General features: G+C 42.4%; 2 protein-coding genes across 7 annotated transcripts in view; one reads left to right on the top strand and one right to left on the bottom strand.

The window, feature by feature from the left end:
• Positions 1–246: 246 nt before the first annotated feature.
• Plpp5 (phospholipid phosphatase 5) lies at positions 247–7,325 on the top strand. 3 transcript variants are annotated; one of them, XM_075986419.1, is made up of 8 exons: positions 247–430; positions 564–741; positions 835–925; positions 1,256–1,319; positions 1,888–2,012; positions 2,544–2,623; positions 2,718–2,846; positions 4,074–4,206. In XM_075986419.1, the coding sequence occupies exons 1-8, from the start codon at positions 354–356 to the stop codon at positions 4,080–4,082; spliced, it is 753 nt and encodes a 250-aa protein (XP_075842534.1). In that variant the 5' UTR covers positions 247–353; the 3' UTR covers positions 4,083–4,206. The 3 variants fall into 3 exon arrangements, with proteins under 3 accessions (XP_075842534.1, XP_075842533.1, XP_075842535.1); XM_075986418.1 differs by lacking the exon at positions 2,544–2,623 and having other exon boundaries at positions 278–430; positions 564–672; positions 2,676–2,846; positions 4,074–7,325; XM_075986420.1 differs by lacking the exon at positions 2,544–2,623 and having other exon boundaries at positions 288–430; positions 2,676–2,846; positions 4,074–7,325.
• Ddhd2 (DDHD domain containing 2) overlaps positions 5,572–23,861 on the bottom strand; it is a 33,872-nt gene continuing 15,582 nt past the window's right edge. For 2 of the 4 annotated variants that reach the window (XM_075986414.1, XM_075986413.1), the window contains exons 8-18: positions 19,542–19,750; positions 19,230–19,297; positions 17,271–17,387; positions 16,251–16,346; positions 15,080–15,163; positions 14,826–14,981; positions 14,016–14,118; positions 13,724–13,894; positions 12,167–12,326; positions 7,980–8,085; positions 5,572–7,708 (exon numbers count right to left, since the gene is read on the bottom strand). In XM_075986414.1, coding sequence (XP_075842529.1) covers positions 8,004–8,085; positions 12,167–12,326; positions 13,724–13,894; positions 14,016–14,118; positions 14,826–14,981; positions 15,080–15,163; positions 16,251–16,346; positions 17,271–17,387; positions 19,230–19,297; positions 19,542–19,750 — 1,246 coding nt within the window. In that variant the 3' untranslated portion in view covers positions 5,572–7,708; positions 7,980–8,003. Of the gene's footprint in view, positions 7,709–7,979; positions 8,086–12,166; positions 12,327–13,723; positions 13,895–14,015; positions 14,119–14,825; positions 14,982–15,079; positions 15,164–16,250; positions 16,347–17,270; positions 17,388–19,229; positions 19,298–19,541; positions 19,751–23,861 lie in introns of those variants that run through there. The other 2 variants (XM_075986415.1, XM_075986416.1) reach the window with 2 other exon arrangements.

Below are 23,861 nucleotides of genomic sequence, written 5' to 3' on the forward strand. Positions count from 1 at the left end.
TCCTTTCAGTGTCCTGTACGGTGATCTGGGCACCAGTTGCTTGGTGAACGGCACTTTCATCCCATTGCTTTGAGACCCAGAGGTGGCCCTCTGTTTGGACAATAGCCAGGCCATGCCGATCAGCCGGAGGACAGTGCCGTTGTTGCTTTTGCTAGGTGGTTCTCGGAACAAAACAAATGAACCCTGAAAGGCCTGCTTCCGGAAGCTCCTGGTTTGTTGCAGCCGCTCAGGCAGGTCGGAGGCCCCGCTGGTAATGTCCCCTCGGAGCTCGCCAGGTGGCGCTGAGCCCCAGACTGAACCACTGTGGGGACAGAGCCACGTCAGCACCGGGTCCCCGCCAGGCTGGTGGCGGGATGGGGTCGGTGGTGGCCTTGGGAGCAGAGGTGGGAGCTGAGCTGGCCTTGCGGGTCCTGCTCTTTGTGGCCTTCCTGTAAGGATTTGTCACAGCACTCCCAGGTGTCCCAGGGTGCTCGCTCTTGAGACGCTGCCCCGGGCGGGCGGGCGGGCGGCAGGTTCTTCCGCCACCGAAGGAGCCTATCAATCTTCGCCTTTTTCTTTCCCAGGGTGACCGAGCTGCTCCCTCCCTTCCACCGGCAGATCCAGCCCGAGGAGTTGTGGCTCTACCGGAACCCGTATGTGGAGACGGAATACTTCCCCACAGGCCCCATGTTTGTGCGTGAGCAGCCCTCCCGCCCTGCGGGGACCCCTCCCGGCCTTGTGCTCTTGGTTCCGGAGATCCAGGTCTAGAGCTTGGCGTCTGGGTGGGCTCTCTTTTTTTCCCCCTTCCTTAGTGCGAGCCAACCGTGGTTTTCCCTGCCTTGTGTTCTCGTTCAGACCATTGCATTTCTCACTCCACTGTCCCTGATCTTCCTGGCCAAGTTTCTGAAGAAAGCTGACACCACCGACAGCAAGCAAGCCTGCCTCGGTAAGTAGCCCTTCCGGTTGTTCTAGTGCTGGCAAGTAGCTGTGGGGTGCAGTCACTGGAGCCTTGTGTGACCGGCACGAAAACTGTGTACCCCCTAAAGTATGTCCTCTTACCCGACTTGTTACCTGTGAGAACTCGGTTAATACAGGCACCACCGCTGGCTTCTCGGTGCCCTGGGACCATTTATGGAAGTTTTCTAGGCACGAGGGCCACAGCTGTTTTTGTGCTTGGTTCTGGTTGGATTCAACCTGGGAACAACGGGGGTTCTTTTAATGTGGCGCAGTTGCTCGTCCCCAGGCAGACAGCACTAACCATTTCTTTCCCTTCCAGCTGCTAGCCTTGCCCTAGCTCTGAATGGTGTCTTTACCAACACAATAAAACTGATAGTGGGGAGGTAAGTGAGAACCTTCCCGCAGCCTCCATCATCTCAAGCATCTTTCCCCCTTATCCTCAGACCAATCTTTCTTTTCTCACCCAGAACTCTCCCCCTGCCCCCTACCTGTGATGCCTGGCCTGTGTCCTGTCCTAACTTTCCTAGGGCAGCCTCCAGCCTCCAGAAGTACTTCAGAGTTAGCTACTCTTTTCTTTTTTAAACGTATTATGTATACAGTATTCTGTCTGCATGCCAGAAGAGGGAACCTGATCAACTTACAGATGGTTGTGAGCCACTTTGTGGTTGCTTGGTACTGGAAGAGTAGCCAGTGCTCTTAACCTCTGAGCCCTCTCTCCATCCCTGAGTTAGCTACTCCTGTGCTGAGATGTAATCATCCTAGACTTTCCCCTTAAACGTTGCCCACGTGACTGAAGCTTTTTTTCTCAGTATAAGGACTGTCCTAATCCAGTTATATTATTTTGCCAGGACATGACTAGTAGTTAAGAGAATTATTGGCATTTACTATAACAGAAGCATGCTTTCTGGAAGAGTAAATTATACGTGCTTATGCTATGCTTCTTTCTTCCAGACCACGCCCAGATTTCTTCTACCGGTGCTTCCCCGATGGGCTGGCCCATTCTGACCTGGCCTGCACGGGGGACGAGGATGTGGTGAATGAGGGCCGGAAGAGCTTCCCCAGTGGACACTCTTCCTGTATGACCCTCACATGAACTATGGCAATACTTTTTATTTATGTATATACGTGTTTTGCTTATATGTGTGTGTACATACTATAGAGGCCAGAAGGTGTTAGATCCCCTGGAAATGGAGTGACAGTTGCCATGTGAGTGCTGGGAACCGAACTTAGGTCCTCTCAAAAGCAGCCAAGTGCTCTTAATTGCTGCTGAGGCCACTCCAACTCCAATATGTACTTCTAAAAATTATTACATTTAACCAATGAAGCCTTGCTGGAATGAGCTGTCTCTTAATAGTCATAAAACATCTTTATTCAGGGCAGGAGGTGGTGGTGCATTTGGGAGGCCGAGGCAGGCAGATCTCTGCAAGTTGAGACCAGCCTGGTCTATAGAGCAAGTTCCAGGACAGGCTATTAATGCTACACAGAGAAACTCTGTCTTTATCCAAGAGTTACTGCGTGTCAGGAGGTTGCTGAGCATTTTAGGTTCTCACCTGCATAGCTCCCAAGAACCCAGTAAGGTATTATTCCTTTTTTGGATTCCCACTTAGTTGAGGAGTCTACATACGACACTGTCCACAGTAGTAACTGTACTATGGAAGCTGTTCCGAAAACATTGAGACATCAAGAGGTAAAGCCTGCTCTGGACATGGGTGGTGACTCAGAGGTCTTTCCTGTTCTAGTTGCATTTGCTGGTCTGGCCTTTGCTTCCTTCTACCTGGCAGGGAAGCTACACTGCTTTACACCAGAAGGCCGAGGGAAATCCTGGAGGCTCTGCGCCTTCCTGTCGCCGCTACTCCTCGCAGCTGTCATTGCTCTGTCCCGTACGTGTGACTACAAGCACCACTGGCAAGGTAAGCGGTCATATGCCTCAGGATAGCCAGGCTGGGCTCTGTAACTTTGGGGCCAGCAGGATGGCTCAGAGAGAGGTAAAGAGACTTGTACAAGCCTGGCAACCTATGCTTGGTCCCTGGACACATGAAAAGGTGGATGGAAGGAAGGAAAGGATTCCAGAGTTATCCTCCTAACTCCACACGAATCCCCATGCACACGCACACACAAAATCCTTTGCAATTAACTTGTGTATGGTGTATGTGCAGGTTCATGTACCCCAGTCATGTGGGGAGCCGATGACCAGCAAGCACCAGTAATCCTCTCTGCCCTTACAAGTGCATGAATGGCCACTCTTAGCTTTTCATGTGGGCACTGGGGATTTGAACTCAAGTCCTTTTGTTTATGGAAGAAAATGCTCTTACCTGCTGAGCCAGCTCCCAAACATTAACGCCCCACCCCCAATCCCAGTTCCTGTGAAACAATGTAGCCCTGGGTGGCCTCAAACTCAAGAGATACAGCTGCCTTTGTCTGTTGGGCTAAAAAGTGTGTCAGGGTGGCCAGCCTCCTTAATCTTTAGGGTCTCCCCCTTTAGCTCAAGCCTCAGTCTCCCGAGTGTTGGAATCATAATTGTGTGCCACCATTCCTGACCAGAATCTCGAAACAATGAAAACCAACCAATAATTAGACTCCCATGAATATTTGTTACTCTTCTGTTGTAAAAAAAATAAATAAAAATTCTAACTTGGGCTAGAGAGATGGCTCAGTAGTTAAGATCACTGACTGCTCTTTCAGAGGAACCTGGGTTCAATTCCCAGCACCCACATGGCAACTCACAACTGTCTGTAACTCCAGTTCCAGGGGCTCTGACACGCTCACACAGAATAAATACAGGCAAAACACCAGTGAACATTAATAAAAAAAATTCTAACTTGCTGGGCAGTTAATCCCAGCACTTAAGAGGCAGAAGCAGGAAGACCTCTGTGAGTTTAAGGCCAGCCTGACCTACAAAGCAAGTTCCAGGACAGCTCAAGCAGTTACACAGAGAAACCATCTCAGGAGGAAAAAAATTCAAACTCAGTCCCTGTTCTGATTTGGTGTGTAGGAACAATCTAATAGTCTTATAACTATAACATGGGTTGATGGCTTTGTTAGCCTCTACAGGCAGAGTAACCTGGAGTGCCAAGGTCACTCCAGAGCTGTGTAGTGTCTAACATGGTTTCTAAAAAGACCTATTTCTCTCTCTTCAGATGTACTAGTTGGGTCCATGATTGGAATAACATTTGCCTACCTCTGCTACAGACAGTACTATCCTCCTCTGACTGATGTAGAATGCCACAAACCATTTCAGGACAAGCACAAACTCCCCTCTTCACACAAGAAGCCCAGTGACTCTCACCGCCTGGATATCTAGCTGAACCTACTACCTCAGCGGAGAACAAACAAATCAGTTCTCCTACCAAGCCAAGAATTTCTGGCTCTTACCTCTTCCAAGGTAAAAGTGAGGGCATGGCCACACTGTACACCTGTTTCCACAGGACTGTGCACTTTGCCCCACTTCCAAGGCTAGACCATAAGGATTCCCTGTCTGGCGCCTGTTCTGGCAAGGGGCTCTTCCAGGAGTTCTCTCTCTGGGTTAATGAAGCTGGGCCATAAGACTGGTGTTCCAAGACCTAGGATCTTTACATATATGTCACTCAAGAAAGCTTTTCACAAAAGGGACTTTATCCTGAAGACTTTATTGCCAAATTTCTCTGTCCCTTATAAATAAGGGCAGTGCCAGCAAAACATTGTTTACTTTTTTGTGGTCACATTCCATTAAGCCTTAAATAATAAAACTGCCAATTTTAGCTAGTTTTTACTTCATCAGGAAAGAAACTTTACAGGTGTTATCTGGAAGATAAATGCATCTTTCTCTGCATTTTGTTCACAAAGAAATACATCAGAACTTGCTACTGAGGACCACCTAATAGCTACCTTTTTTGTTATATTTTAAATAAAATTTTGTCTTATGTATATCTTCCTACAGCATTTTCTTGTTTGTTTTTTGAGACAGGGTTTCTCTTTGTAGCTCTGGCTGTCCTGGAACTCACTCTGTAGATCAGGCTCATTTTGAACTCAGAGATTTGCCTCCCCGACTCCTGAGTGCTGACCTAAAGGAATGTGTCAACGCAGCCAGCTGTTAACATACTCTTAAATATATTTTCAGTGCATTTTCCCCCTCAGGAAATCTGACAGTGAAATAGAAGTGTGCTTGGTTTTCGTACCTAAGGACTATTCAGGATCTAGGAGATCAACACTGGACTCTTGATCTGATCCCTGTGAGTAACTGTAGTGTCTGTTTTCAAGCGAGTCTGTATAGATCCTAAAGGACAGGCTGTTTTCTGTATTTACAGACATACTTAGATTTGCTACACCTTAAATTCGGAGCTGTATCTCTCCATGACAATGAAAACATTAGTCAAGGGAAAATAACTTACATATTAACTACTTGCCTAAAATTTTTGTTTGGAATTCAACATAAGAAAAGAGAAAATAATGGGTGGTGGTGGTGCATGCCTTTAATTCCACACTTGGAGGCAGAGCTAGGCAGATCTCAGTGAGTTTGAGGCCAGCCTGGTCTAGTTCAAGGACAGCCAGGGCTGTTACAGAGTAACCCTGTCTCAAAAAACCAAAAGTAATAAAAAAGAGAAAATGGCTACTTTATTGTTTTTTTCTTGATAGATAAGGCCACATGAAAGTAAGTAACTGGTCAATTAGTTTTATTTCAGCATTTACTAAAGTCTTAAATATAATCACATATAAAACAAACATTTCAAAAGTGCAAAATATCAGAAAGGTAATCAGTGCTATTCGTCATCTTCCCTTGAAATGGTCTCACTAACTCTGCAGTCAGGAATCTGGACAAAATGCTGTTACACTAGCGTTTAAAAACAGGCTTGGTCAGCAGATTGTACATGATACAAACGATGCAGGGCAAATGCCGTGTAACTAAACTCAGGCTCCTTGCCTCTTTCCTCACTTGTATAGCACACAGGGTAATACACAAGAGGATGGTGAGGGTCAAGCTCTTTAGTTACTGTACGCCCGGACTGCCAGGGAGAAGCATGGCGTAGCACAGTGGTTTATCTAGCTCTCCGGGGCCATGCTGCCCGTCTTTGGTTACAAGAAGTCATTCTTGGTTGTACTTTGGTTTACTCTTAAGTAGTAACAATTCTGCTAACAAGAGTAAACAAATCTGAAGATGGCGATTTGACAAACACCCTTTAGTATTTAATTAATACTACTTAATTCTCAATAATTCCTATCCAAGAGATACTGTAAAAAAAAATGTAAGCCAGGAAAATGGTGGTGCAGCCTTTAATCCTAGCACTAAAGAGGCCGAGGCAAGTGGATCTCTGCGGGTTCAAGGCCAGCCTGGCCTACAAAGTGAGTTCCAGAACAGCCAGGACTATTTCACAGAGAAACCCCGTCACATCTGGCACTTCTCAGTAGTTTGCTTATCCAGCATTATCCATAAGCAGAAGGCTAGCTTGACTGTATCCATGCTTGCCTCTGTAACCTCCAGGGCACAGTGATTACCCTCCTTTCTGTTCTGTACCAAAAAGGGTACAGACTGCTGCTAAGGGGCAGCTTCTGTGAGTATTAAATACAGAAGATTCTGGATGCCATGATAGGGCTACAGGAAAACAAAAACAAAAAAACAAAAATCAAAACATAGCTTACCTCCCCTGCCACTCTCTAAGAAACCTGTGGAGATCTGAGGAGCACAGAGGACTATCAGAGAAGAAGAGCACGCACATGCTGAAGAGGGAGGGAAGCCTAAAGCCGAGCAGATACCTTGGAGAAAGCTTAGCATGCAATCATTCTTGTTCCTCAAGATAACGCTACCTCAGTTTCTCCAGATTCAGCTACAGGTGCACACAGCTGCTCCTCAGACCCTGTACAATAGGTTTTCTTTCAGAATATGGTCTTTCCCCTTGCTAACCTGCATGCTCAACTAATACTGACTGCCAACTCTAAATAAACATTTTGACGAGACCTTGAAAGGCAAGGATGTTTCCATCACAATATTTCCTTTACTCAACTGGAAGTAGCAGGTGACTTAAGTTGGTGCTACAACAAGATCACATCTACAAATGAACAGTTGGGATGGGCCATGTAATTGACCAAGTCTTACAACTTCACCTGTAAGGTAAGTATTATCAAAGAACTTGCTCAAAGCGCACCCCGTTTAGAATATGGTGTAAAAGGGCAGGCACACAATCCACACCACCTTCACATTTACAGAAGCTGAAGCAGTTGTAAAAACAGAACAACACCAGTGAGTCCTACAGTAAGCTTAGCTGACAGGGTTCAGAGCAAACTATATTTTTAGTAAGCTATAGTTATATCTTCATATAATACACACAGGAAAGAAATGCTGGCTTAAAAAAATAGTTATTATTTCCATATCCATTTATGCTTAGCCTTCCTTCCAGTGCAAAGAACACACACACACACACACACACAAAATGACTGGACCCCAAGTACCTTTAAGTCTTAAGAATACGCTCCCAAACTGGTCCATTTTCTAAAGAGTAAACCTCTCAAATTTTTCTAAGCCCCCTAAACAGACTCTGTTTCTTTCCATGTAATAAATAGGGAAATGCTGCTTAATGTTAAAGCATTAAAGGGTGTGAATGCCTTAGCTACAAAAACTAGTGAGCGTTTTTACAAAGCAATGAGTCTTCCTTTTGCTCTCCACTGATTTCCGAAAAGGATTATCTTCTAAAGGTCCTGTGGAGTAAGAGGCAGGCAACATGCAGAACTTGATGGCGTAGCTGCAAAGAAACCTGCAGCAAAAAGCACGTGGACTTTCAGCAAAGGCTCCTTCCGTGTCCATCTACAGGAGAGAGTGGGAGAAGAGGTCACCATGTAGTTCAACCTGAAGGTAACCAGCGCGCAGAGAATCCACTGTCTAATACAGGCTCTTCAGGATCCCAAGCACAAGATAAAACATACACTAATCCCTAAGGGGCGACTGGATGCTTCCTGTGAGTTTAACCATCCCTCCAAGTGAGTACACCCTAGATGGTGGGGCTGTATATACATCTGGATAAGAGCTTGAGGCTCCAAGGGTCACATGCAAACATTACACTGCACTGAAAACTTACATTAGGCAGCCAGACGGGCCATTTTTACTGTAAAGGCTGATCAAGGGAGATGCCCTGGGTTTGGTAGATCTCTTTCAGAACCAGCAATACTGTATCTTCGGATTCCCTGTGTAGGAAAAAAAAATTGAGAAAAGATGAAACAGTCTGGTGCAGTATGCTTTTCATTTATCTATACAGATACCTTGGATCTGTTTATATTTGACTGCTGCAGAAATATATGCCTTTGAGCTCTACTAGGTGGTAGTTAGCATTATGTCTGGAAGCAGGAGAAGGGAAGGGAGTAAGTGACAAGAAGAGTCCACAGAGCCTTGCTTGCTTGCCTGAGGCGGAGTCTCTCTCTAGCCCACACTCTCCCTGGAACTTACTCTACAGCTCAGGCTAGTCCTGAGTTCACAGAAATCCTCCTACCTCAACCTCTTGACTGCCAGGATTACAAGCACAAAGCACCATGCTCAGCTCCACAGAGGCGCTCTTGAGATAATAGTGAGGAGGCATTTAGTTGGTCACCTTCATTTTAAAACTTTTACTTGCTTTTTGGAAAAGGCAATAAAAGATATGACTCAAAATTCTAAATGTATGAAATGGGGCTTAGAAATATGGCTCATCGGGGCTGGAGAGATGGCTCAGTGGTTAAGAGCATTGCCTGCTCTTCCAAAGGTCCTGAGTTCAATTCCCAGCAACCACATGGTGGCTCACAACCATCTGTAAAGAGGTCTGGCGCCCTCTTCTGGCCTGCAGGCATACACACAGACAGAATATTGTATACATAATAAATAAATAAATATTAAAAAAAAAAAAAAAAAAAAAAAAAAAAAAGAAATATGGCTCATGGCTAGATGGTTGAGCAAGAATGGGAATCTGAATTTGGAACCCAACACTCACATAAACAGCCAGGCTGCTTAACCCCAGCACAGTGTGGGTGCTGAGACTTCCTGGCCACTAGACTAGATGCACTGAGAGACTGTCTCAAAGGAACACAATAGAGAATTACAGCTACATAGTGACACTGTCTCCAAACAAAAGAATTTAATGAAGTCAGAATCTCACATTCTAGTATTGATGAGACAATTAAATAACACATTAAGAAAAAACAAACATGACCTGGCTCTTTCTCCCACCTTGCAGGCTACTGATCTGTCACCATGACACAGGTTGGATTCATTTGAGAAAGGGAGCCTCCACTGAGAAAATGCCCCACCAGACTGGCCTGTGGGCAAGACTGTGATGCATTCTCTTGCTTGATGATTGATATGGGAGGGCCTAAATTAGTAGGGGTAGTGCCACTCCTAGGCAGGTAGTTCTGAGTGGTAAAAGAAAGCTGATAGCATTTGAGAGGCAGGGGGATCTCTTGAGTTTGAGGCCAGCTTGGTCTACAGAAGGAGTTCCAGGACAGCCAGGGCTAAACTTGAAATATCTGTGGTTTACACATTTTAAAGCCAACAAACTGTTGTGGGGTGGCGCCTCAGGAGGCAGCGAAAGGCAGATCTCTGTGAGTTCAAATCCAACCTGGTCTATAGAATGAGTGTCAGGACAAGCACCAAAGTCACAGAGAAACGCTGTCTCAAAAACAAACAATAAATCCCAACAAATTGTCATAAAATTGAAGTTGATAAAACTGTTGGAAAGGGGGGCTGGAGAGATGGCTCAGTGGTTAAGAGCATTGCCTGCTTTTCTAAAGGTCCTGAGTTCAATTCCCAGCAACCACATGGTGGCATTCAGCCATCTGTAATGAGGTCTGGTGCCCTCTTCTGGTCTGAAGGCATACATACAGAATATTGTATATATAATAAATAAATATTTTTAAAAAAAACTGTTGGAAAGGGTCTGGGGAGGATCAGTTTGTGAAGTGCTTGCTACACTAGTCTGAGGACCTGGGTTTGGATGTCCAAACCTATGATCTCAGTTCTTGGGGAGGGAGGACCTATAGAGATAGGCCTATCCCTAGAGCTCAGTGACAAGACCCTGTCTCAAAAGATCAAGTGTAGACATCAGAGAAGGACACTGACATTGACCTCCAGTCTCCATATGCATCTGTGCATTGTATTCATGTCCCTGCATGCACACGTGCACACAAACACGTACATACTTCACACAAATGTACACAAAAATCGATTTTTAAAAAAACTATTTACAAAAAGCTATGGGGAAACACTCCAATATGTACATTATGAAGGTGTAGAAATGGACAATGAAAACCAGCGAGATGACACAGTGAGTAAAGCAGATCACTGGATCCCACCACACAAACACAAATAAATGTGACAAATGTTTTTGTAAAGGACAATCTTTTTTGAACATTTTTTTTGGGGGGGCGGTTTCAAGATAGGGTTTCTTAGTGTAATCCTGGCTATCCTGGAACCAGCTCTTATAGACCAGGTTGGCCTCAAACTTACAGAAATCCACCTACCTCTACCTCCCGGGTGCTGAGATTAAAGGTATACACCACGGAAAAAGCTAGACCAAAAAGAACGACCTTTAGAGACATAAAAGGAATGAGGAAACTCAGAAGTACTGGTAGATAAGGCGAAAGAAGTGTCTATCGTATGTAAAGAAATCTTTCATTTTCTTTGCTAGAAGAAATATGATAGCTACATGTTGGGAAACTCACTAGCAGGGCATGAAATGAAAGAAAAACTCAAAAAATTATTCATCTTCCTTTGAATTTCAACCCAATCAGAAAATTTTTAATCCTTATTAGGAGGGGCCGTTCTTTTTGGTCTAGCTTTTTCGACCTTGAAAACAGGGTCCCATGTAGCCCAGGCTGGCCTCAAACTCAAAATACAGCAACATATGGCCTCTTTCCTCTGTCTCTCAAGTTCTGGGACACAGGCGTGTACTAACATTTCTAGCTCTAAAGGAAGTATTTGTTGTTGTTGTTCGTTTGTTTTTTTTTGAGAAAGGGTTTCTCTGTGTAACAGTCCTAGCTCCCTGTAGACCAGGCTGGCCTCAGACTCACAGAGATCAGCCTGCCTGAGTCCTGGGATTGAAGGCGTGCTCCACCACTGCCCAGCTAAGAAAGTTTTTAAATGAAGTTTAATTTTGTAATAAGCAAACGAGCAGGGCCAGTGAGATGGCTCACTGTAAGGGGACATGCCACCAGGACTGAGCGAGAGAAATTATAACACTGAATGTTTTTAAGGTAAACAAGCAGAACATTTTAAAGAGAACACATTGAAAGAGCATTATTTTAGCTCCTTACAATGACAGCTTTTGTTGAGTTTTAGTTTTACCATATAGGGATGACAGTGAGTATGCCAGATAATTATCCCTTTATCAGAGTTCCATGGAGAAATTCCTCAGAACACTGAAAATAAAACCAAGGACACAGCAATCCTCCTAGAATACTGGGATTTCAGGTGAGCATCTTTCAAAAACACTTCTCTGCCCCATCTTATTCTTTCTTTAAATATTTATTTATTTATTATATATACAATATTCTTTCTACGTGTATGCCTGCAGGCCAGAAGAGGGCACCGGACCTCATTACAGATGGTTGTGAGCCACCATGTGGTTGCTGGGAATTGAACTCAGGACCTTTGGAAGAGCAGGCAGTGCTCTTAACCGTTGCTGAGCCACCTTTCCAGCCCCCTTCCAGCTTTATTTCTGTTATGATTGGCAGTGAAATTGTTATATAAAATCTAGTAATCACCACTACTCGGATCTACGCTCCATCAGGCAATTATATTTAATAATATACCTGTGCTTTTGCTATTACAAATGCTTTATTTTCTTCTCTATCTTCCCCCCCCCCCCCATGATGGGGTATGAGAGCAGGATTTCAGTAGGTAGCTGCCTACACTCAAAATCCTCCAGACTCCAGTATTAGATGCTGGAGTTATAGGCATGAGCAATCACACTCATCTCAAAAAATACATCTTAAGCCAGGCTATGGTGGCGCACGCCTTTAATCCCAGCACTCGGGAGGCAGAGGCAGGTGGATCTCTGTGAGTTCGAGACCAGCCTGGTCTACAAGAGCTAGTTCCAGGACAGGCTCCAAAGCCACAGAGAAACCCTGTCTCGAAAAACCAAAAAAAAAAAAAAAAATACATCTTAAATATCAGAGCCAGTTAGGGTGAAGCTGGGTGCCAGAACTTCTGAGAACTGGCACTCAACTCTGGCAGAGCTGAAAAGGAAGACTAGATAAGGATACAGAAGAACATGAACACACACAAACACAAAACACTTACCAGTAGCATAGATGACTTTGTAAAGCAAATAAATATTCATTAAAACTCTCAATGGGCTTCTCCTGCAACACATAGTCAATGCGCTGGCCACCATTCAGCATTCCCACATTGATTGGAAGCTCTTCTTTAACTTCCGCGGGTGTCTCTTCTGTGTTGACTTCTGAATAAGAAGCGCCATCATAAGAACCTAAGCACAGGACTAGGGAATACTCCGTGGAGATGGCTAAGTGCTTGCCTGCAAGCATGAGGAACTGAGTTTGTATCACCAATACCCAGGCACCCTCCTAAAAAGCTGGCCAATGCAGCACACGCCTGTAATTCCAACACTGGGGAGACAGACAGGAGGATCCCTGGGGCTTCATAGTCAATTAGAGAGCTCTAGGTTCAGTGAGAGATCCTGTCTAAAGAAACTATGGTGGAAAAAGATGGAGAAAGACACTCTGGCTTCCACATACATGTATACCAACACACATACATGTACACAAGAAGATACATATACATACACCTAGAAGATTCAGCTCTCCTGGATTCACGTTTACCTTATGATGAGACACTCTGCTCAGAGAGCTCTTCCTCTCTGTCTTCTTCCTCTCAATTTCTTTAAAGCTCCTCGAAACATACTAATTTTGTTCAATTTCTTCTTTTGATCAACACATCTCATCACCTGTAAGTCATGTGTCTTGAATTTTATAAACTAATGCAAACAGACATAGCATAGACTCTATAGGGAACTGAGAATCCAAGCTAGTCTTCAGCAATGGAAATAAAACTGATATACAAACACACGTTCATCTAATAAAGCTAGCTACTGGGGCTGGAGAAGTGTCTCAGCAATTAAGAGCACTTGCTGCTCTTGCAAATGACCCAGGTCTAATTCTCAGCACCAGTACCAGGTAGGTTACAACTCCCTGTAACACCAATACCAGCAGATCCAATAACTCTGGCCTCTGAAGGCATCAGGTATGCATTTGGTACACACTCAATTCTCTTATGCATATACACATACATAAGAGAAAAAAGTAAGAGGGTTGGAGGGTTGGCTAGGCAGTTAAGTGCACTTGCTGATGTTCCAGAGGATCAAATACCCTCTATTCTGGCGCACACTGGCAGCTATACACAAGCCCTACATTCACAAACACACACACATCATTTTTTTAAGTAGGTACTTCACAGAGTAGGCTTGTGGCCTTGGCTGTCCTAGAACTCACTCTGTAGACCAGGCTGGCCTTAAATTCAGAGATCACCTGCCTCTGTCTCCTGAGTGCTGGGACTATAGGTGTGTGTCACCATGCCCAGCAGAGAGTAGGCATTTAACATCATTCCCAAATCCAAAGTGGGAAATGTTCTCAAGGGTAGTTAACGGTTTCTCTTGACATTTTTTCTCACATAGTATTTCCCCCTAATTTTTAGCTATTAAAATGACAGGAAACATTAGCATAGTTCAAGAACAGCTATGACTCACAGAATAGATCCTACATAATTAAAGGGGAAAAGAAAGAAGGCTCTGATTGGAACTCCCCATGCACCCCTCCTCAGGTAATCTCTACAGTCACTGACCACTGGACTTTTCTGAACTTGATTCAGATTCTGCCTCGGTTTCTTCTGCTGTTTCTGAAGCTTGTAAGGCAGGGTACGGAGCTCTGGTGAAAGACTTCCAGGCCATCCGCAGTGAACCCAGCAAGTTATTCTTCAGGTCCATACTCATCCTGGTAAAGCCCTCTCTCAGTTCTGAAACAGTGAATAAACGATGCTACGTGATGTCGCATTTAAGGCTCAGCAAAGAAAAGAATCAACTCCATTTAGTGTATACTCATCAGAATATCCAGAATCAAGTTCTATACAGACTCACCTAAGTGCATCCGCTTCCTGCCTTTATGATGTGGGATCAGCATTGGCTCAAATTCTACTTCCGGGACCACCATTGGTTCAATCCTATATGCTACAGGATCAAACTACATAGAAAAAATAACAGCTACGTATTTATCCCTAATAAAGAAGACAGTCTGAGAAACTACATATCTTAGGTAAAAATATTTATGTTTATTTTATAAAAAGGTACAGCTATGGAGGGATGGGAGATGGCTTAGTCAACACAGTATTTGACCTGAAAGCAAAGGGCCCTGACTCCTAGAACCTATATTTAACAAAACAAAAACAAAAAACCCAAAAAGCTGAGCATAATAACAAATACTTGTAAATCCCAACACTGGAGAAGCTAAGACAGGAGGATCCCTAGGGTTTACTGGCAAGATCCAGGCCAGGCTAGTGGGGGACCCTGCCTCATTAAAAAAGAAGCAGACAGCATCCGACAAATGGTACCCAAGGTACACGAAGGTACTCTGGCCTCATGAACATGCAGTTCTTCTAATTACTGCCTTGTTTGTTGTTTTGGTTCGAGACAGGATTTCTTTGTGTAGACCATGCTGTCCTCAGACTCAGAGACCCAACCCCCTGCCTCTGCCTCTGCCTCCCGAGTGCTGGGATTAACAGCATGTACCACTGCCAGCTCCTGATTACTTCTTCCTAATCAATACTACCATCTATTCAGTTACTAAAGAATAATATAGAAAAAGCCAATCAATACACACAAAATTATATGTTGTTTGTTAAGAAATCCTAGTATTTAGGTAAAACCATATAGCAGCTATTCAGTGCTTACGGGATGGTAAATATTGAAGAAACCTTTGCATGTGGGAAATTGATAATTAGGATCAATTCTTCTTAATCCTCTAACAGTAAGAAACATTCCAATGGGAGATCCAAAGGCAAAGAATATTTCTGGTTTGTAGTTGAGCCGGGGGTATTTTACAGACACCTGGAAGGAGGAAAAAGGGCATTTCTCATTAATAGTGAGTCTTATCTGTTCCTACCATATGACTAGTAATAGTTAAAACAAAAACAGAGTATTTTTACCTGCCCAATGCCAACATCTAGATAGTCACCATTTTCCTTGGGGATGTTTACCTCTGAAGCTGATGTGGCTGATCTATTAACACCCTGAAAAGAAAAAGAAGAAAAGCTATATATATGGAGATAGTATCCACTGGAACTAGCTGTTAATGTCTGGGTATGGTGGAGGACACTTTTTTTTTTTTCTTTTTTTGGTTTTTCGAGACAGGGTTTCTCTGTAGCTTTGGAGTCTGTCCTAGAACTAGCTCTTGTAGACCAGGCTGGCCTCAAACTCACAGAGGTCCGCCTGCCTCCCGAGTGCTGTGATTAAAGGCATGTGCCACCACCGCCCGGCCGGAGGACATCTTTAACTACAACACTTGGGAGGAGTTAGAGGCAGGCCTACCTTTGAGTTTAAGGCTAGCTTGATCTATATATCGAGTTCTAGGCCAGTTAGAACTACACATTGAGACCATGCCTCAAAAAAATATAAAAATAAACGAATAAACGATGGAGGCTATACACAGCCATTTTGGTAGCAGCTGAAACTTCAGGCAGCCATCTGACAGTAGAGTATTGTTGCTAAATTCTATACCAACCAAGGCAAATCCAATGTCTCTCTGGGTGCTGAATACAATACCAATACTGGATCAAGACTTGGGTCTTATCAGATATGGCAGCGCACACCTTTGATCCCAGCACTCGGGAGTTTGAGATCAGCCTGGTGACAGAGTGAGTTTGAGGACAGTCAAACATACATAGTGAGACATCTCAAAGGTGGGGGAAATTGGAGCAGGAAAGAGGACCAATTAAGCCCAAGAGTTTGAAAATAGATTGAATAACACGGGGAAACCTTATTTCAACAACACATAAAGCAAAAATTAAACCACATCTGGGCTTGGTGGTGCAAATCTACAGTCCCAGTTACTTGGGAGACTTGAGGCAGGAGGATCTCAAGTTCAAATTGACGTGCCCTTAGCCTACAGAGTGAGTTCAAAACCAGCCAGGGAAACTTATTGAGATTCTGCTTAGTTTTAAAGTACTTGCCTAGTGTGTGTGAAGTCCTAATTTAATCCCCAGTATGGAAAGCAAAAGCAGCTGATTAGTTAGCAGAGTGTATATATCACAAAGCATAAGGATTTACTGTCACTGTCAAAGAACTGTCTCACCCCACTAGGCTACATTAGAAACATACCATTGAGTTTTTTCTGGTTCTGAAATGGTTTAGAATCTTCTTTCTTGGTCCTAAGGGAATTCCCATTTCCTGAAGATCTTTTTCTGTACATAAGGCCTAGGCATAGAACACAAAACAGTTTTTTTTTTTTAATTTCTAGGCAAAATAAAATCAATTGAATGTGGTAGACTCCACTCTTGTTCTTGGTTCACACTGATCTTGCTCCCTAAAGGCATACCACACAAGTAACTGAGAAAGAAAGTCTTGTCTTAGTCATAAAATAACCTAAGAATAGAAGTATTAGTAAAAACTACACTGTCAATATGATAGTAATTAATACTATGTAAAGAAGAACTAGGAAAGTTAGTATCTAACGACTTCATGATGTCACTTAGAAGTCACTTTCTCAGGATTATACTCCTGATGAACACAACCTGTGAGAACATGTGGCCAACAAAGAAGTGTAACACAACTAACATCAAAATCTCAATGTAAGTGCCACTCATTTTAGCGGGGAGGGACTTCCTTCTTTGCATTCTTACACCACTGTGTATTTTTCCTTATCAGTCATTAACATAAGTAATGTACCTTTCCTAAAAAACAACCAACACTCAACTCAGTGACCAGGTCCATCTTACTAGCACCCTGCTGCCCATGCCTGATCAGAGTAGGCAGTTACTAAGTATCAGCTGAGTGAACAAATGTATTACAAACCAGAAGAAACACAAGAAAACTGAGGAAAAGAAAACACCATGGTAGAGATCTTTATCCGCAATAGAAAATAAGAGTTGGGGCAGTTACTATTCACGCCAGGGTTAGCGCTTGACTCACACTTTCTCTAAGCTTAGCCTGCTTTAGAATACACTCTACTGCATGTGCATATCAATATGGCTCATCTGAGCCTTGAGCAATGCTAAAGATCATCATTAGTGGTGAAATATTTCTAAGTAAAAAGCTTCCAAAAGGCATGTTCTTGGGAAAGATGATGAAGATAAAAACACTGAAAATGACTTGATATAAAATTTAAAGGCCTTTGCTTACCAGAGCTTCTTTATCAACTTTCTCTTTTTCAAAGACAGTGAGGAACTCAGAGAGTTGAAGTTTCTTCAGTTCTTCTTCTAACGTTGGTCCTTGATCCTCAACAGTTCTAAATGAACCCTAAAAATTGTATCATATAGCTTATTATTCACAAAATTCATTTAGTTTTCTTTATTAATACTATTTTATAATTTGAAATGTATTATGTAAGATATTCACAATAATAAATCTTAACATTAACTATTTGGTTTTGTTCTTAAGACAAGGTCTCACGAGGTCCAGGATGGTCTCAAACTTACTAGGTAAATAAAGATGATATTTATGTATGTATGTATGTATTTATTTATTTATTTATTTGACAGGGTTTATCTGTGTAGCCTTGGCTGTCCTGAAATTCATTATGTAGACCAGGCTGGCCACAAACTCACAGAGACCCACCTGCCTCTCCCTCCCAGGTGCTAGGATTAAAGGTGTGTACCACCATGCCAAGCAAAAATGTATTTTTAAATTAATATCAGAATAATCTCCTTCATCATTAGCAAACCCTTACTGATCTCTTATTAAGAAAACATTATTTAAGAAATAAAACAGAACAGGCAGTGGTAGTATACACCTTTAATCCCAGCATTCAGAATGCAGAGGCAAGTGAACCTCTGTGAGTTTGAGGTCAGCCTGGTCTACAGAGCTAGTTCTAAGACAGCAGGGGCTACACAGACCCTATGTCAAAAAAAAAAAAGAAGAAGAAGAAGAAGAAGAGGGAGGAGGAGGAGGAGGAGGAGGAGGAGGGAAAAAGAAAGAAGAAGAAATGAAACAGTCAGGGTTAGAGAGAAAGCTCAGTGGTCAGGAGCATTAGCTGTTCTTCCAGAGAACCTGGTTTCAATACCTAGCAGTCACAAGGCAGCTCATAGCCATCATCTGTAGCTCCAGTTCCAGGGGATCTGATACCTTCTTCTGGCCTTGGAGGACACCACAAGTGTGGTGCACAGACATACTTGTGGGCCATACCCTCATACACATAGAATTTTAAAATGGGGATGGTGAAGCTAGAAACATGACTCAACAGTTAACACTTGCTCTCTTGTAAGAGGACCTGGTTTGGGTCCTAGCACACACACGGTTGCTTACAACCATCTGTAATTACAGTTCCATGGGATCTGATGCCCTCTTTTGACATTCAGGGGCAACAGGCACATATATGATATAAATACATACATGCAGGCGAAACAGCTACTAGGGGCTGGAGAGATGACTATTAACTCAGTTGTTAAGAGTACTTGTTCTTCCAGAGGACCTTAGTTCAGTTCCTGTCACCTACATGGTGGCTCACAACCATCAGTTCCAGGGGACCCTGCACCTTCTGATGCACATACAAACATGCAGGCAAAATACTCATATATAAAAATGAAAATTAAAAAAGCCACACATATAAAAATAAATCTAAAAGACAAAAAGATATAAAATAGCCTAAGACAGAGCCCAAGGGTTCACAGTATACATACACAAAAAGAAAAATAGAAGACAGTGTCTATTGAATACCAAATCACTACTACCATGATAAAATGTTCATGGGAGACTTTGACTGATGAAGAGTCAGGTTTCATCGTCATGTTTCCAGTTGGCTTCCAAACATGACTTCTGTAAGCCATCCAAGTCCTCTCCACATCCTTACACACAATCTACAATGAACTCAATGGCTACAACTCTGTCCATGTACTAGTAGCGCATATTTACAGAGACAGAAGGCACCATACTTATTTCACAATATGGCAGTGATTTATAGAAGCAAAATACTGTCTTGCTTCTATCAACCAAGAATCACAATAGATAATTACCAAGTTGTTAAAATAAATATACATTTAACATTATGGCATAAGACTAAACTCGGCTAAACACAAAGGTTGAAAATCTAAAAGTCCTTAGTATGAAATACTACAAGAGAACCTATCTAAACTTCTAAATTACCTTTTCACTGTCAATATCCCCAAAAGAATCTTTCTGATTTGTTAGGATATCAAACAATATAAGCGAACCTATAAGTAAAATAGAAGAAGGGACAATTTCTAAGACATTGGCTGTCTTTTATACAAAAAAGTTAAAAGCCAATTACAAATGTAAGAAAACCAACAGAGAATCTTTCCAGTTTACCACCACCCTCCAGCCCCTTCCCAATTCTTCACCACAGATGTCTTGTGGTTCTCCGAATCTGTTACTAATTAAGACTCTGTGTTTCAAAATGTGAAAATCCTCTCTGGCTACAGGGAATTCATTTGTTACCTAAACTATGACCAGCAATGGATACACCCCCTTTGAAATCGGGGTTCCTCTGTAGAAAAAGTGTATATATTCGGTTCATTTCAGAAGCTACTGTGTCCACGATGGTCTGACAGTAGGTGGGGCTATTGTAAAAGAAGACATCCAGGATTGTATCATTAGTGAAGTGTCTGAGGCGATTAATGCTGGGCAGGGTTATTCGTTGCAGATCTCTGAGAGGGGAAAAAAAAAAAAAGATTATTTTGAGCAGAAAACCTAAATCTAGTACATTGCTACTTCTAAGCTATTATTTAGCTTACTCTTAAAGTTTAGAGTCAAACATGCAATGTTATAAGAGATACCAGATGGAGAAAAACAGGGGCTTGAAAAAATATGTTTAGTGAAACAAAAAAGAAAAAAAATCAAGTAGACAACCAAGGTTCTTCAATACAGAAATTGGGGTTGGGGAGAGAAAAAAAAGAAAAGAAAAAGAAGAGAAATACAGAGGTAAGGTATAGAGACTAGAGACATGCTATTTGAGGCTGATGGATCTCTGTGAGTTTGAGGCCATCAGGGTCTATAGAGCAAGTTCCAGGACAGCCAAGGCTATGCAGAAAAACCCTGTCTTAAAGAAAACAAAACAAAGAACAAACAAAACAAAAGAAAACGAGAGAGAGAGAGGTCATTTAAGTTCAGTGCACTGACTTTGTTTGGATCTCAGTTTAGAAAAAATAAAAATGACAACCCATCACTTTGTAGCCCAGGATGCCCTTGAACTTGTTACTCTTCTTTTTCAGCCTCTCCAGTAAGGGATAGAGGTGAACACCGCCATCCTCAGCATGGATTTCAATTTTAAATGTATATATACATCTGTGTTTGTATACGTATATAAAATATTAGTCAGACACTGGAAATTGGAATTATTTCCCTATGAGAATGGCCTTTTACTCCTGAAATTACCAAAAACATCACCAAGGATTTACCAAGGGGTACCCAGGGGATGAGGAGGCTCAAACATTGATTGGGGGTTGCCAGGAGTTTGGAGTAGGTGGGGAAACCCCAGCTGTCCCTCCTCCTTCTACTGCCACAGAAAAGGGTCCTCTGGTCAGCTCCCCTCCCTGTGCCCCGATATCCAGTTTTTCTCAAGAGGAGGTGGATTAGGGACTTGGGAAAAGGTAAATGCCCAGGAAGGGGAAGGGCACTGGGGAAAGAGTCCCATTTCACATGTATTCACAGTACCGATCTCCCAGGGAGCAAAAATTAGGAAAGTTGACTGAATCAGACTTCCCTCTTGCCCTGGATTTAGAAATCTGAATGCTAACTAGAAATGATACTTTTTTCTTTTTTTGAGACAGGGTCTTAGTAGCCATGATCATCCTGGAACTTGCTGTGCAGATCAGACTGGCCTTAAACTCACACAGACCTTCTGCCTCTGCCACCTGAGTGCTCAGATTAAAGGCATGTAATACCCCAGCCAGAAGAGAATGTGAGGTCCCTGGAACTGGAGTTACAGGCAGTTGTGAGCTACCTACCATGTAGGTGTTTGAACCAGAACTTGAGACCTCTGCAAGAGTAGCATGTATTCTTAACCACAGAGCCATATATTCAGATACTTTTCCCCCAGAACTGAGAACTGAACATGAGGTCTTGAACTAAATCCGCAACCCCATTAGATACTATTTTCTTTATCATACAATTTACTTATGGTTATTACAGATTTAAAATTGAGTCTCCTTTTCAAAGAGTAGCCAGTGTATCAGTTAACCAACTAAATTATCATCTTTGAATAAGAAACCAAAAATAAAGGCAACATTTTAAAAAAGAAAATTATAGGTCAAAACAAATTATGATTCTTCCTTGTTTCAAAAAATTAAACATCTAATGTGAAATAGAAAGGTTAATTACTTGGTAAAAATAATGCACATCTATTTATTTATTTACTTACTTATTTATTCAAAGACAGGGTTTCTCTGTGTACAGAGATCTACCTGCCTCTGTCTCCTGACTGCTGGATTAAAGGCAGGTAATACCACTATGCCCAGCTAAGAACATGAGTTCGAGACCAGCCTGGTCTACAAGAGCTAGTTCCAGGACAGGCTCCAAAACCACAGAGAAACCCTGTCTCGAAAAACAAAAACAAAAACAAAAAGAATGCACATCCTACCTTAAAATACTGGAAGGCTCACAAAATCAACTAACCTGGGCTCAGGGACTTGTAGAGACTGAACTGACAACCAGGAAGCTTGCATGAGACCGACCTTAGGCATTCTGCATATATGTTACAGTTATGTAGCTTGGTCCTCTTATGGGGCTCCTAACAGTGGGAACGAGGGCTGTCTCTGACTCTTTTACTGGCTTTTGAGACCCTACTTTTCATAATAGGTCATCCTGCCCAGCCTTAACACATGGGGAGGTACTTAGTCTTACTGCAATTTAATATGCCATGCTTTACTGATACTCATAGGAAACCTGCCCTTTCCTGGATAGAGATGAGGAAGGGATAGGGAGACAAGGAAAGGGAATGGGAGGGGAGGATGAAGTGGGGAGAGGCTGCAGCCAGGATGTAAAATAAACAGATAAATTAAAAAGAAAGAAATCAAACTGTGGTGGGCCTGATGGTGGTGGCATATACCTTTAATCCCAGGAAACTGGGAGGCAGAGGCAGGGGGATCTCTATGAGTTTGAGGCCAGCCTGGTCTACAAAAGCTAGTTCCAGGACAGACAGAGCTATTACACAGAGAAACCCTGACTCAAGAAACAAACAAAAAGCTATGGTGGGAAAAAAAAAAAAAATCCCTCCTTAATTATATAGAGATGTAAAATGAATCCAAGCAGACTTTTACTGCTAAACATGAAAGTTTAGAGACCCATACATTACTAATAGGAATGTTAAGCCTTCCTGTGTTTTTTCATTTTATTTCCTAGTTCAACAAAAATCATAATACTTCTATAATATGCTACATATAAAAAAATCAATAATTTCTCTGGCTACAAGAAACTTAAGGAAAATCCTACAAACAATGAAGTGTGATCACAATGTTCTCAGAGCAGAAATGTGCACCTTAAATTTCCAACTAGGAGACTGTTTCAACTCCAGAGAGAAAGGATAAAATGTATGACAGTGAGAGGTGGGACTGAACAGACTAAACAGAGATGCTCCACCTCGGCCTGGTCTATCCTGACTCCACCATGTGTAAAGGCAAAGTGGGGCTGCTCATTATCAATACAAGGCCAATAGAAAGCAAGGTACCACTATGTTTCACCATCATTCTTACCTGAAACTGTAAAAAAAAAAAAAAAAAAGGAAAAACTGTACTTTATACCTCAAATAATTTCAAGAAAATCATTAAACAAGCATTTTAGTCTTGTAGTCTGAGAAAAGAAATAGCTATCTTCTTTTTATATAATTTCTTTTTGTTTTATGTGAGGGTGCTGGATCCCCTAATGAACCTTTATACTCATATAAATGCTTAGCTACCTTTTAAATAATTCTCTTGAACTGTTTCTGAATTTGAAGCTTATTGAGCCATTCTCTGCTGAGTTTTAAACAGCCAGTGCTTATTCAATGTTCTGCTGTACTGTGATTATATATACTGGCTTTAAGAATTATCTAATGGGGCTGGGCATGGTGGCATACACCTTTAATCCCAGAACTCAGGAGGCAGAGGAAGGTGGATCTCTGTGAATTCAAGGCCAGCCTTGTCCTACAAAGGAAATTCCAGGAGAGCCAGGGCTACATGGAGAGATCTTGTCTCAAAAAAACGGGAAAAAAAATGTTTTGGGGGGGTTAATTATAGAATTATAGAGGGCTGGAGAGATGACTCAGTAGTTAAGAAAACTGGCTGCTCTTTGCAGAGGACTTGGATTTGCTTCTTAGAACCCACATGGTGGTTCACAATCATCCATAATTCCAGGTGCAGGGGATTTGATGCCCTTTCTGGTCTTCTTGGGTACCAGACATACAAGTGGTTGATAGACAGAAAGGCAAACATTCATGTACAGAAAATAAGAAAGAAAGCTCAAATATAGTTACAGAATGAAGTTCCCACAGTGGCCACTGGTTCAGGCAGTCAATTCATGACATTAATTTTAACAATGGGATGGAAACATTATAGTTGAAACTAAATGCATGTGCTTGTGTTGGCAAATTATAACTAGCTTCCAAAACCACAATCAACTCCAATTAACATTGGTTTTAATAACATTAAGAATATTATAAGACCTGGCATGCTGGCACACACACCTTTAATCCCAGCACTCCAGACAGAAGCAGATCTCTGGAAATTCAAGGCCAGCTTGATCTACATCAAGTTTAAGCCAGCCAGGCTACATAGTGAGACCCTG

Source organism: Microtus pennsylvanicus, chromosome 9 (assembly GCF_037038515.1).
Source record: "Microtus pennsylvanicus isolate mMicPen1 chromosome 9, mMicPen1.hap1, whole genome shotgun sequence".
Classification (NCBI taxonomy): domain Eukaryota; kingdom Metazoa; phylum Chordata; class Mammalia; order Rodentia; family Cricetidae; genus Microtus; species Microtus pennsylvanicus.

Excerpts from the sequence above, each read along its gene's own strand:
- Plpp5 (XM_075986420.1), top strand. The coding sequence starts at position 354 with ATGGGGTCGGTGGTGGCCTTGGGAGCAGAGGTGGGAGCTGAGCTGGCC. Across the intron at positions 742-834 it reads TCTTGGTTCCGGAGATCCAG|ACCATTGCATTTCTCACTCC; the intron begins GTCTAGAGCTTG and ends GTTCTCGTTCAG. Across the intron at positions 2,013-2,675 it reads CCCCAGTGGACACTCTTCCT|TTGCATTTGCTGGTCTGGCC; the intron begins GTATGACCCTCA and ends TTCCTGTTCTAG.